Genomic DNA, 15,352 nt, shown 5'->3' with positions numbered 1-15,352 from the left:
AGTTCCCTGTCTGTCTTGAACTGGGCAGCCCAGAACTGGACACAGAGCTTCAGATGTGACCTCAGCAGGGCAGAGTAGAGGGGGAGGGTAACCTCCCTCATCCTGCTGGCCACATTCTTCTTCATGCACCCCAGGACACCATTTGCCTTCTTGGCCATGAGTGCACACTGCTGGTTCATGGAGAGCTTGTTGTCCACGGGGACTTCCAGGTTCTTCTTTGCAGAGCTGCTTCCCAGCAGGTCAACCCCTATCTGTACTGGTGCCTGGGGTTATTCCTCCCTGGGTGCAGAATCCTACACTTGCCCTTGTTGAATTTCATCAGTTTCCTCTCCACTCAACTCTCTAGCCTGTCCAAGATTTAATTGTCTAATGGCTCTTTGACATCTTGCTTTTATAGCCACATCTCTTAGGGCAATCTACAAGCGTGAAGACCAGTCTTGACTCTCCTGAAAACACGCCACCTCCTACGCCCACACCCCCAGCATCAGCAGGACAGCAACATCTTGGGAAAACCCCGTCAGGACCCCTGGGAAATGGTGGAATTGGACAGGACTCTACCAAATCCAAACAAAGGAAAAGAAAAAAGGTATTTGGTGCACAAGCCTGAAAAAGCAAACAACCCCACCCCCCCCCACCAAAACATCTTCAGGAAATAATGTGTCTCGATTTAAATATTAATTTTAACCTATATCACATGTTAACTACCAATGTTATTGTAGGGCCAAATGTGTGGGTTTTCTTCTATCAGAACTAGGCTAAAACTTCTCAGTAATGCCTGCAAACTGAATTTTGTTGAGTTAACAACTGTTGCTTCTAAGATGAGCTGCTCCTCTACAGCCAGAGCAGTAGACACTACCCCAAATAATCATCCCCTTCTCTGACAGTAGCAGGTAACGCAAGTTTTGAGGGTCAAAGCATAAGCAATGCAGGCAAAGAGGGAGCGGTGATTTTCCTGCTCCCAGTAGCCTTAGGCAACTGCCGCCTTTGCCTATAACAACTTTTCCTGACCCGCTTTATTTTTATTGCAGTTGGTTGCATTCAATCTAAATATTTGTTTACTTTGCATAAAATATGGATGTCTCATATTCAGAGTGTGAAATGTAAATATTACAATTCCTGTTTTCTGTTGTAGATCCTTGGTATTCTGTCTAAGAGGGATATATGTACCTTAAAACCACAAGGGAAATAGATTTGATTAAATAAACTAAATAGGAATCACTGTGTTAGTCACTTAGGGCTTTTTTGAAAAAAAATGTGATTGCAATACTCATTTTGCTGCAAAGCAATGGAGTGACTTGGGATTTTCTCATGTGTGTTATTCTCCTACAACCAATTTTTCACAGTTCCACTAGTGATTTTTACAATGACAGATAGATATAGATGTATTTTCTCCTTGTAGTGTTATCAGTGCTGTAGATACTCCTAATAGTCCATTTAGAAAGCCGTTAGTGAATCCTAAAAACCTCTCTGAAGACTTTTGCTTTTCCCTCTTCCTTTTTATATTAAATTTGGTTATGTATTGCCTCTGTGGCTGATTTCCATTATTACTCCTAGGAACAAGAATTTAGCTGGACATGTAATTTTTGATACATTATATTTCAGTAGTGTTGTGAGTTTATTTTAAATCCTTAATATTTGACTTAATGTCTTTTGAAATAATTATATTCTAAAAAATGCACAGTTTTAATGAAATCTTCCCACGACTTATCCAATTTGGTTAGGAATATACTGGATATAACTGAGGCATAGAGACAGAGTTAACTTGGTGAAGAATGTTATTCTTAGTCCATGAAGGCCCAGTCCAGCTGAAAATATTTGAGTTTCATATTCCCTTTATGAACGTCAATCAGCAAGGGAAGAATCTGCCATCGTGTTATGAATAATTCTGTGTGTACACACACAGGCTCCAGTGGACTCAGCACTCTTCAAAATAAAACATTTTGTAAAAAATATCCCAAGTTTGAAAGCATTAGTATATAGTGTAAATGTATGAGGGGATTGTGTATGTGTGTACATTTAAATTTTTGTCATTCTTAGAGCATTCACTAATATCGTTTTCATGAATTTACTACCAAGCAGCCGTCATTCTGATAAGTTGTCTGAATTCTGGCAAGCAGCTGTGTCTAGATGGAGTCTAAAACAACATTTCAGTTTGACTAACAAGGAGAAAAGAGTAACTTTCTCTTTTAAAATCCTGGGGATATTTTTGTAAAATCAATGGACCAGTAGCAGTGAATTCTTATTTTTCCTGTGTAGGGTCCTTATCCAAAAAGTCATCTGAAATTTGAAAACATTCCAATTTGAGGTAATTAAAATATTTTTGCATCCCCCTAACACCATTATGTCACATCTTTCATCTTCCAATTTGAATCTGATATTACTCAATGGTGATTTTGGTGTCAAATTGCTTTCCACTTTGGGTACTTGTTCAATATTTTCCCCACCCCTTGACATCATAATGAGCGCCTGAAATGTTTTAAAAATAGTTTCTGTGGTTATTGCAGTGTGACTTATATGACCCTTTCATTTTAGTTTGAACATTTTCTGCTCTTTTCAATTGCAACATACAGCAGCACTAGGTGAAAGATTTAAGAGGACAAATATGGTGTTCTTTGGGTCTCTTAAGCAAAGTTCATGTAAAAGTCCTCTTTGATTTGTTAATAGCTTTTTTTTCTCTAATGTAGTGTGTGGCAGCAATGATGTGTATCCTCAGGAAAAAAAAAAAATTGGTCCATTTTATAAAGGTTTATTTTCATACTTTATGCACTGTAGGTCTGTTGTGTGTTTTTGATTTAGTAACAATTTATGTGTTTTTCTGTTGCAGAGCACTGCAGCCTGTGGTATAGAGGCTCAAAGCGATGCCATCCAGCCCAGCCACATCAGAGAGGCCATTCGACGCTATGGCCACAAGATTGGCCCCCTTTCCCCATTCACAGTACGTAATAACAGAGTTATAAAAAGTTATATTTATAATCTTAAAGAACTTTGATTTTCAAGTGGTCAAATGAAGAAGCTTTGGAATTGTTGAGAGCAATTTGTGGTGACTGTAATTTTCTTTATAAAAGTGGCATAATTCTCTTGGGAAATAAAACTTAGTAATTTCTGTCTCTTTTTGGAAAGACAAAAAAAGTTTTTTTTTCTTTTAAATATTATTTTCTTTCAATTACAAATTATGCTTTTTTGTTAGTGCTTGAATTTTCTGTTTTTGCAAAGTTTAGGTTTACAGTTATTTTAAATTATATGTATTCCAATATGGTGAGGAGCACTTTATATTCTAAAATTAGTTGTGTGTCACATACTTCTCCTATTGGAAGTTGAACTCTCAAGTGACACATTTACGGTTGGAGAAAGAAGAGAATGGTTTCTTTAGACAACTTTGAACCTCCACTAAAATGTAATAGAACTGAGCTTGTGGTAAAACATTGATGGGTTATGAGGTTTTGCCATCATTTTTTCTATGCAAATTTCAAATCCATTGTTCAGAGCAGCCAAATGAATGCTTTATTTAATTTTCTCAGCTGATAAAAATGTGAAAGTAGACTGTCTCCAGTGCCATCACTTGGGGTCATTTTTTTCGGATCTGCTGTTCTATGTGGCATATATCCTTGCTTACCTCAGAATAGCTACATTTAGGAAAGAATGAATGTCAAAGAAATCATTACAGGAAAAAAACCAACCACCAAAACAACAAAAACCACCAAACTAGATCTGACCTCCTAAAAATTAGGAAGAAATTGTGCATTTTTGGAGGGATTTTAGGAAAAGAGAATGATTCTGAATTTGGAGGAAATTCATCTACATAAAAATTATACAGAAGTATGTGAAGACCATAAATACCAAGGAAATAGTGGGACTTGACCTCAGAAGTAAGGAATAAGAAAAAAAAAGAGTAAATGAATATATGAAGTTATAATTTTCCTAGTGTCAAAACTGATCAATGCTTTTATAAATGGCAATAAATGTTTGGTTTATTAATGATAGTTGATATGTATTTGCAATGAATTATCCTTACATAATTTTACCTCTCTCTTTTGCCACTCACAAATGCTAGATTAATATAATGTAAAGTGTAGGATAGAATATCTAGTCCAAAATAGAGAAGTTTCTTTAGCAGGAATTTGCTAAGAGATGTAGCTAAGAGTATGCCAATAGCTTCTGAAAGCAGAGAATGTATTTAATTTTATTATAAAGAAATAAAGAACTCACATAAACAATTACAGAGAGGTAAGTCTTCCTGACCCTCACTAAAAGTGGTTTGGTTAATTATTAACCAAAGTTTGAAATTTGTGTCCAACCGCAAGATAAAATAAAATACTCTGGCTTGGGTCGGGTTTTTTTTGGAGTTGGTTTTTTGTTTTTTTTTTTTTTTTAACTAACTGAACAATTTAATTTGTTGACATTACCTACTTTCAACGTGGTTGATGAGACGAGCAGATCTTGTTCCCTCTAAACAAGCCAAGAATGAGAGAGGGAATCTTGGGTCATCTAGATGCATAGAGATGTTGTAGACAGCTGTAACATGATTCTTTTTTTAATGAGGAAGTTCAGGAAAAGCACTTTGAGAGCTATTATTGACTATGCATTTAGGTATGCCAAGCTGCTCGCTTTTCCTGTCAGTGCCTTCGTTGGCAGTTTTGGGGATGAACAATGCTATCACAATTGTCCAAAATTAAAGTACCCAAACATCCTGCAAGTTCCTTATAGGTGCAGAAAGCATGAAGGTAGATTAATGCTTCCTTTGACCCTACCTTTTCATATTGCCAGACTGTCACACTGTTGCATTAAAAATATTATCTCTAGGCATTTGGAACAGTACCGCAGCAACACTTCTTTTGAATGACTTCTGCTTTGTCCTGTTGCCACTGCCTTCACAATAGTTTCTTTCATCTTAGACAGGATGACAGAAGCAGGAGGAACAGTGTGCTTTACTTGATGTGCTTCTTGTGATTCTGTGGTGACACTTTAAAAACTGCAGACAGAGAAATATTGAATATCTGTCATTAGATTCAGTGAAGTCATGCTTTCAGCTGTTTCCACCCTTAAAACTAACCTGAAGGTCATGTAGAGAAGTTAGAAATACACATTTGCAAATAATTTCTTCCATTTCTCTTAAGCCTCTTGATTATTCTTCTGCATCAGATCTGATTTTATAGTCAGTAGGTGCCCTGACAGAGTCTGCTGTAGGTGAGGAGAAATGATTTTTCTGCATGTCGAGATGTTTTGCACAAAGTTTTCTGATGGCAGGTTACCATTCATGTTAGCAGACCTACTACAGAAGCAAGGAAAAGAATGAACAACCATATTTGTGACCTATATACATGTTCAGTCCCTAAAATGTATAGATTAGACTGAACTTGAAGTAAAAGACACAATTCTACATTCTTACAATAGTAACAAGAAAAAAGTGCAAGTCTGCTAATGCCAAAATGCTATATTACTCCAGTGTAAGCTTATGATACTTGTACAGGAAGAATGTAGAATCGGTCCTAGAAACCTAACCGTGCACTTATCTATCCTGGATAACATCATGTGTGTTAGGAACATACAGGAAATTGCATACGAGGAATAATAGACAACATAAGTTATCCGAAGTATTCAACAACAGGTTTTTTGAAAACAACAGCATGTTACTGCTCTTGAGTTCTGACCATTGAGAAAAGATTGGGGAAAGAAAAAGGGATTACTTTAAATGCTTTCCTGTCTTCCAAAGGAATATGATTTGAACTTTAGCACAGTTCAGTTATTGAGATTTAATAAATTATTTTAATTTTGTAGGCCTATGCTATTCTGAAATTCTCTTGGATATGTGACTATTGAGTAGTAAGGAGGATTTACAGAAGAATTTTACCCTTGCTGTAAACTAATAAGAAATAATGGACAGCTCTGGACTATTTTTTCATTTTAAATAATTTCCATCTCATTCCAGCCAATCATATGAGGCAGAGAGCAAAAACATTTTCTTTTTCATTTGGGAGATTATTTTTAATTTAGCTAGAGTTGTTTTTTGGCTTTTTGCCATGCTACCTAGTGTGAGGCATTCAGTAGTCTCCCTGAAATTCACTGTGTATCATTTTTAATATTTATGGTTTAACAACATTGGTTTTTGAAAGACTTTATCATCTGTACACATGGATTGAGTTTAAATCAGCAGTACCTCTGGAGAAATTAATAAAAATCTGGACCTGCAAAGTATCTGATAATATTTCCCCATTTAAAATTGCAAGATACTATAAAATCAATGTTCTCTGTATGACAAATCCCATGAAGATGATTGCATTTTAAACCAAAGCCAGACAAAAATATTCTAACTGCCCTTGATATTAAAACACAGAATTTATCAATTCCCTTCTTTTTTTCTTTTTTTTGTGTTATATGCTTTAACCTTTTTTTTTCCTCCCCTTCTTATCATTTCTTACCTCTGGTGAGCCAGGTCTTAGTTCTTAGACTAAAGCTAATTTCTGCACTGTCTGGAAACTCACCCTCAGTAGTGGCAAGACCAATACATAATTGCAGAGACAGGCGAAGGTATAGATATTTAACTAGATTGCCAGCTGGGAAATCCTCCTTGTTTCTCCAGATTCAACATCACTCTCCAAAAATATGAAAACCCTCTACCTTCCTTCTTCTCTGTGGGGTTGCAGGTAGGGATCTGCCTTGCTTTAAGACTTGATTGATGTGTTTTTCAGTGATTACTCATTCTCATTTGACCCAGGTACTTACCTGTGCACACCTAGATCTAACTGTCCAGAAAGGCCTCTGTGTTTGAATCACTTGCTATGGAGACTGTGATGTATGAGACTTTGATTCTGCTCAGTCGAATAAAATATACTTGTTTCTTTGGCACAGTTCACAAGAGGATATGAACTGATAGGAGAGTCTTCTGGTCTTGTATTTATCCTACCAGTTCACAGCTTTCATTGTGGTGTGGGTGGTTTGGTTTTTCCTTAGACCATTTTTCCATCCCTCACGGTTATTGTCTGTTGAGAGCAGAGCAGCCACATCAGAGGACCATGAGAACCTTACACATGTAGGTATTGGCTCTAATCTTGTCTTGGCAACAAAGTGGTGTTTTCATCAAGAAACTTCCAGGTATGGGGACTAACTTTGGGATGGATGCATTCAATATGAGGTTCACCCGTAAGCAGACTGAGTTCTTCCCTGAGTACCATCAGCCATGGTCTCATATTGAAGCTTGATGCTGGAGGAAACAGAGTGAGTGGATCTCATCAGTTGGTCCCATACCAGGAATTTCCAAAGTCAACCTTTCCATTTTAGATGTAAACAAGAAAGCAGTAGTTCATATCCAGGATCCCTCTCGGATATGTTTGTCTGGTGAAACTGTCTGATGTAGATCTTACCTTATGTTCCAGGTCCTCACGTGGGATTCAGGACGACAACTTATCTCAATTTTCCATATGCCATCTCACAGCTTGGGCACCAGGTTGTTCTCAGTGTTAGGGGTCTTATTGCTTAACTCTGTTTCTTACACACTACTGCTCCAAAGTCTTTTTAATGTAGATTGCAGGAGGCTACTCAGTGCTCCATCTACATTTTTACCAAATTAAGACACAGTGGTCATTGTTATGGCATGAAAACTCAAAGGTGTAGTTGTATGTCTGGACAGAGAATTGTGTCCTTGGAGCCATGCACTGTGTGAGTATGCATGGAAGTAAGTCCTTGACGAAGGAGAGATTAATTTTCTGTAATAGATTTGCATATATTTTGGTTGTATATTTTCCCATCTGCCCATCTTTTCTCAGGTTTTTCAGACTCCCAGGGGGAGAGAAACAAAGGGCTTTTCTGACAGTTCAGCCAATACAAAAAAATAACCAATTATGGCTAAGAATGCACTTAACTGGAATCATAATGGCTTCTCAGTACTTCAGGAAGGAGTTATTCCTGAGTACACCAAAAGTCGTTTTGTACTCAGCGTCCAGTGTTTTACTCTGTATGAATCTAAGATTGCACTTACTGCGTTAATGTCCTGACACGATTTGCTTCCTTGTATGAAGAGGTTTCCCAACAGAGTCGAGGTGTGCTACCTAAACGCAGTCATAGTGGGCCAGTGACTGTTTAGACCAGCACCAGTTATGTCACTATCTGAGAATTGATGTAAATTGTTCTAAGTGCGTAAATAAATATTTCAAGACTGTTAGGTAACTATTACTTTTGTTAGAATGATGTTTTTTACAGAAATAGAGATACTGACTGTTTTCAGGCATTAAACCAATTATAGAGGTGAACAGCACTGGTAGCAACGATAATTGCCATGACACTTGGGTTTTTATAACACCTTTGTTATGCACACCTCAAACTGCAAACTTTTTGCTGGTAACAGCCATTGAAACATTCTCTTGATATTAATGGGGTAATATCTGACATGCTGTGTTTGGCAATTTTCTCTGAAAGAATTGCAATGTATTGTAACTTAGGGCTGTGACACCAGAAGGAGGGACAAGGGAAAAGCAGAAACAAAGCAAAATTTCCTTGAATATGCATCCCAGGATGCTTACTGACTGTGAGAAACCTCTCCATACAGAATTCCTCCTAGAACCTGTGGCTCATGGACTTGCATGCCAACTGGCTGGACATGCTGACTGATTCTAGTAGTGAGGAAACCAGAGCACGTTATGAGATAATGGATGTTCTCTGATTCCAGGTGTTTGTGTATATAAAAAGCAATTTGGAACTTATACCCACTATGGGGATTCCACAGTTTCTAGGTTCTCCGCCATAAGGTCCAGGATCTTAATGCTGATAGGACTCCTTCCAGCTTCATTCTTTCAGCTTTGAGAACAAATTGACCTAGGCTGACCTATGCTCAAAATGTTCCCAAGGACTGTAAGCCTCTGATTTTGCATTCTGCTGCAGTTTGAGGCATACGTGCTATTGCAGTAGAAACCTGCTATTGCTGAGTTGTTCTGATGAGATTCATGTTTTAATTTTGGTTTCACTGAATCTTGCTGGTTTTGCTGGTTGAACCTTTATGGAACCGAGATGAGTCTCATCAGGTTTAGTTACCAGATGCAAGCATACTTTCCTTCCAAAATGACTAGATTTCTGAAGGATATCGTGTGAAGATCTTACATTTTGTAGAACACTTCAAAATACTAGTGTTACTTCTAAAATGGAAAACCTGAATGTAAGTACAAGGTTTATCGTCACTACTGAAAGACTCAGTCCCATACATAGAGTTTAGATTTTATTTCTGTTTAAAAAGAAATATAGGAGAATACTTTATAAAAAAACTCCAAAACATATTCCTTTGGGACTATTTTCTTGAGATGGTTAATATGTATTTGTAAAGCATGAACAGTGATATTTTCTGACATCTTTCATTTTTTGCTGTTTCATCATGATTGTCCCTCTCTCCCATCTGATTTAATGATAAGTGTTCCTAATAAGGCAGTTTTGGAAGAAGAGTTAAGCTGTGTAATTTATTCTTTAGCAGCATTTGATGGACGTTGGTTTGGACAAAAAGAGCACTTTGAAAGTTTTATAATCATATGGTAAATGAGAACTAACATTAAACTAGTGAAAATGATCCATTTGCATTTATTTTGACCTTAATAGCTATGTCAAAATGACTAACATAATTAGACCATTTAGGTTTTGTCTCCAAGTGCAAGCCACAATGAAAAGCAGCAAGTGTACTCTAGATTCTTCTGCATTGTATCATGTCTAAGGTAGTCTAGAAATATATTTTATCCATATATTCTCTAACGGTATTGGGTGGTACTCAATATCACCTACTTTAAAGCATGGTCCAGACTTTCAAGGAGCAGAGAAAGACATAATTGATTTAAAAAATAGAGCCATATAATTTTGGAAGACAAAAATGGGAAATATGTAACTCTTCAGCATGTGGGATGATGCAATTCCTTGTGCTGCACCTGAATCTATTGCTCTGTGCTATGTGCATTTGAGTTTAGGAAGTGAGACATTTTATATGTATTAATTCATTGCAGGCTAAATCTTGCTTCCTTGGTCATGGAAAATGGGAAATTTGTCTACATGGGATTAACAGACTTTTTATGTTGAGAGATTAATTGATATTTGGATATAAAATTAGTATATGTGAATATTCTAATGTTTTTATGTAACATCTATTTTTAATTGTACTCTTCTACACATGTTCTTTTTCTTATTATTAATTTAGATAGTTAAGGAGTAGAATAATCCTGAATGCCCAGTCATTAAACATCATCTCCGTGTATCCCAGGATCTCAAATACAATGATACTGGTATAACAACCCTTTACATGGAGACTATAACCACATGATTAGATCATTTCATGGTTCATTCGGATGAGGCATCTATTAAACACATTGAAGTGCGACCAAAAATGAAGAGCGTAAGAGGATTACTTCTCTTATATGTACAGAATGTGTTGGAGTTCAATGGGAAATCCGTGGAAAGTCTCTTTGAGAAAGAGAAAATCACCATATCTTGTAGCATGACCTGGGTACATCCCTCTTTCTTCACAAAACTATGGTTCTGGACTCTTACTTGCTTTTCAACATGGCAGCATCATTGATGTCAATAAGATTCAGGATTTAAATGGGATCAAAATCAATACCAAAACAAATTCTAACAAGTTCAATCTTTCTCCAGACTGGGAAAAATAATAATAATAACAGTAACAGTGATAGTCATAGTAGTAGTAATAATAACAATAGTAATAACAACTTAGATTTAAATTAATCTAAAAAGCCCATCTCTGTAAAAGGCATAGTAAAAATTATCTGCAGTCTTGACTGGGCCTATAGGTATAATCCTAATATTCATCCAAATATTATTCTAAATAATAATATTCAGTATGCCATGCTGTTCACAAAAATATCAGATATATATTTCTCATCAAGAATACAAGCATAATGTTTCTAAAGAAATTAATTTTATTTCTAACAGTTGGAGTAGCAAACAGTAAATAATTCATTAAAAATATTTATTCTGTGATCAATATGTAGTGATTAACTGAAACCTTGGTATGAACAGTTGCAAATAGTACGTGAACGGTTTGTAAGTAGTACTTGCGACCATGAGAGAGCAACTCTAGTACATAATACAGCCAGCACCCTCTAACCTGAAATTAAAACCAAAGTGGTCAGCTGCAGCAGTGGAAGACCACAGGCAAAAAGAATGAAAAAATGTTTCCAAAACAGATTGTTTGTCCCCTTTAGTTTATGCCAGTCCTGAAATGAAATGTTTTAGATGTTTAGTTGAAGAGAAACTGAGTTTATAAATATAAATCGTAATACCGCACAGACCTGTAGAAGACAGTGGCCATTATTCAGCGGCATATGCGTGTGTAAATGGAGCATATTGAATGAACAGAAGGCATAACCAACTTCTGTTTGGGTATTTACTTTCTTGGGAGAATACTCCTTCGGGCTCCCAAGTAGTTTCAGTATGAAAAGACTTGCTAGTCTAAACCTTCTCCTGTTAAAAATTTCAGTCCAATAAAATTGCCTAAGCATCATAAAACAATGAATATTTACAAAAACATGTTTATGATACTGCTTGTGACATTCCCTGCACGAAGAACATGAAACACCAGAGAATGCTGTTCGGCAGAGACTTAATTATTTGGGCCATACACAGCCCTGCCTATACTCTTATAGGTTAAATAATAAATGCAAGTATTCCATGTAGACTTAAATACGTTACAGGTACATGTAAATAATAGAGTTTCCCAATCAAATGATATACTTAGTCAAGACTTTTCACTTCTGATGTTTTAAAAGTGCTAGTTATTGATCCTGATTGAGCTCAGCTTTTATGCAAATGCTTAAATCTATTTCTGTTGCAAAAAACCTGAAGTTCGTCACAAACCTTTAGTAATTTCAATTTAATAAAGATGATATTGAATCTACTGATTTCCTCTAGCAAACAAAATTTCTGGAATACTAGCTGAAGACCTGGCAAAGCCGAGCCTGTGTGAGGCTAAAACAGCAGATTGTGGGTGTAGAAAGAAGAGAGGGAAACTTTGATAATGTAAAAGACAGTGTGGCAGTATGATATTTGTGGAGATAAACAGAAAATAACATTTTGAAAAGCAAGTTTGTTTTAGGTGCCTTAAACGTCAAGAAAAATTCAGCTTCAAGTTTTGTCTACAAGTTAGTCTTCTTAATTGAAATAAATTTCTTTCTGCATATTTCAGACCGACATAGTAGTAAGAAGTTTTGGAATACAATCTTCAATATACACAATGTGGATGCATTGACATCTGATTTTTTTCTAAAGCACTTGATTGATAAAAAAATTGAATGCTGTTTCTGAAAGAAATTAGGTACATAGAAACCAAATAAAAAAATCTCTGCTATTTAGAGTCCTGTATATTATATACTTCCCCTATTGATATTCAAAATCAATTGATACTGATTTTGAAGAAGTCAGGATTTCATTCTTAATCAGTTTTAAAAAAAGAAATGTATGTATATATGTCAAAAGGCATTTGAAAACTTTTCCTTCAGTTATACATTCAGTTTCCAATATAGAAAAAGCCAAATTGACATTTTTATTGTTCCTTCTCAATTTGAAAGAAAAAAAAAATTCATTAAACAGTTATATACTTGTGATGTATTTGTCTATACTTCAAGCTATTGTCTGTAGTTATTTGTTATTCTATAGTGTTAACATTGTGCATTTGAAAAATACGAGTTATTATTCTATAAAAGCAGTAGGAAGTCAAATCTCGGTTTGGAAATCTTGTTCCCTTCTCTCCCAACCCCCAACCCAAGGTTCCTCCTTTCAGATTTATGAAAGAAAACATTTCTTTCTGTAAAAGGTTTTTGTATGCCAGCATCTGGAAGTGTTTATTTCAGTGGTGTGTAATCTATCTGTGGATTTAGTTAGCACCAGACCCCCTTTTGTGTACTCCTGACTTAAAATTTTTATAAATGATCTTGTTGAATTTGTGCCAGTGTGCACATGGTTTGGCTGATTGCTGCATATATCCTTTACCTGCCAGTCACCTTTGATTTATATTCCTTCCCCTCTGCTTTTGCCTTCCAAAAATGGTGCCACTGAACTGTCCTTTAAATCATCTTATTGGATAAATTACTCCAAGATGAGATGGTACGGTTTTGGCCGAGTCCTCGACAGAAGGCATTCCTATAATCCATCCTTGCTCGCTCTGTGTAGAACCATTCAAAAAAGAGAATGAACAGGGGAAATCAGACTCCCTCTTCGATCTGAACACTATTTCTTCCAGTGCTATTCAAAAATGCAAAATCGGACGTTTGATTTATGTAGCTCTTAATACCGTCTGAAGACACGTAAACTGTTTGAGAATCTTACACATACCCTCTCCTGAACTGAACTTCTTCATTATATGAGTTTAATCCTGAGAATATGGTTATACGCTTTTCTCCCAGAAAGATTAAAATGTGAAAGAATAGCATCTTTAACAGTATTTTAAAGCATTTCATTTGGAATAGGTTATACAATATACAGGACAGCTCTTTCCATGATAAAAATCCCCATTGGTTTCCTTAAACTAAACAGGTAATACTCCTTCAGAATAACAACGGTTCTGTAAGCTTTACTTAATGACATTACTAATTTGGAGAGTTTTATGAAGGTTCCTGGAGAAAAGCAGGTGGCTTGGCAGTAATTTAAAAGGTTCACAATTTGTGGTAGCGGTTTCAGGGGGTTTCATGTTTCTAAAGAGGGAGACCAAGCTGCATATTGCTTAAGAGTGTCTGACACAATGATGTATCATTTTGGACTAAGTTTCCAGAAGTTCGTTGGTCATTAAATGTGCTGCTTGACTTTATATTGCAGTTTCCCAGCTGTCTCTACTGGGGGTAATCTTAACGCTCAGACAGAATTTATTAATGAAGGCATAAGCTTGCAGTACTGATGAAACAGTAAGTTGCCCAGATGATTTTATTAAACAGGAACATAGATTTTTAGATAAGACAAAAATGTCATTTAAGTAGATTTGAAAAGAACTAGCTCATTTTCTGCAGAGCACTGGGAAAGTATTTACAAACGGTCTGGATAGTATTTGATATCCTGTGGGGACATTTAAAATTCTTGGATTGCACATACATCAGTGTCTTACTACACAACACAGTGCATGAATTGTTGCGAGCAGCGCGCCAGGCTTTCAGGCAGTATAGATGTGGTTCTGTTGAGGTAGAAGATACTGGCATGAAATGACTCCGCTAATGTAGTTTGCACAACCGCGTGGGGGTTTGCTACTCCATTGTGTCGCCGCCCGTTCAAGCACGTTACGCTGGAAGTACTAAACAAAACATGTGCATCTTGCTAAACATAGGAACTTGCAGTGTAGGATTTTATTGCTTTTCATATCTAATAATGTAAAAAAAATCTGATTTAGGAAATAAATTTACTAGCTCTGTTAGTGAGAAGATAATAAGTAAGCTATGAAGTTTGCAATCAGCTGAATCTCTCATATAAAACCAAGTAACTCCTAATCTCGTAAGCCTTTTATAATTATTTTTTTCTAACTGTATGGCCAGATTCAAATACATACTAGAGACTTTTTACACACAGTTGTACGGATGTAAAAGGATCCAAGGGTGAGAATACATTACTTTTTAAATGAAGTGTATGTTCTTATATGCCTCCTGAGAGGCTTAAAAAAACCTTAGTATAAATGAGAATCTGACTTCTGGTACTTTGCTCAAGGCAATCTAACATGTAATACAGCTACATAAATATGTATTTCAAGGGTAAGGTGAGCAGATACTAGGAAAAAGAGGTAACTTTATTAAGTGTTCCAAGATATTACACAAGGGAAGATATATAAACATGCCCATCTTCAATAATTTACATTAATTTTTGTAAAGATAGTGACATTGCATCCATGTAGCATGTACTTTCTGATACAAAGGTTAATAAATAGAAATTCGATAACTGTAGAACCTTAGGAACAAAATTGAAGAATCTTAAGAACACTGTGGTTTTTTCTTACTGTCATTACACAGACTAACAGTGCAGCTCCCTGCAGTTTTCATGTTTTGGTGATTCTGCTAGATTGCGGACAATACTATGTACTTAAACCGTTTTATAATGTGAGCTGAGTTGTTGTAGTTTTGCTCTGTACGGTTCTTTCAGGTTCCTCTTGCAAATGAGCATTCATTCGTATTTTTCTCCTTGAAAGATTTAAAAGTGCTTTATGAACTAAAACTGCTCTTATTTATCAGTTCACCTATACGTCGGACTGAGCCAGCTCAGATGTGAAGTGCAGCAGCTGTGTAAGTCTGCAGCAGTGCCGCACAGCTTCGTAGGACAGGATGTGAGCTGTCTAGATGAAACATTATGGGAACTTCAGGATCATGTAATATAACTGTTTGAGTTGGAATTAATCTATGGTTGA

The 15,352-nt window shown here is 36.2% G+C and overlaps 1 protein-coding gene across 9 annotated transcripts in view; it reads left to right on the top strand.

Moving 5' to 3' along the window:
- The window catches only part of SUPT3H (SPT3 homolog, SAGA and STAGA complex component), a 283,193-nt gene that overhangs the window by 226,714 nt on the left and 41,127 nt on the right, over positions 1–15,352 (top strand). For all 9 annotated transcript variants that reach the window (XM_054820115.1, XM_054820119.1, XM_054820111.1 and 6 more), the window contains 2 exons: positions 398–586; positions 2,825–2,935. In XM_054820115.1, the coding sequence (XP_054676090.1) occupies positions 398–586; positions 2,825–2,935 (300 nt within the window). The remainder of the gene's footprint in view (positions 1–397; positions 587–2,824; positions 2,936–15,352) is intronic.

The sequence above is a fragment of the Grus americana genome, chromosome 3 (assembly GCF_028858705.1).
Source record: "Grus americana isolate bGruAme1 chromosome 3, bGruAme1.mat, whole genome shotgun sequence".
NCBI classification, from domain to species: Eukaryota; Metazoa; Chordata; class Aves; order Gruiformes; family Gruidae; genus Grus; species Grus americana.
This window is presented reverse-complemented; position numbering and strand designations above follow the sequence as displayed.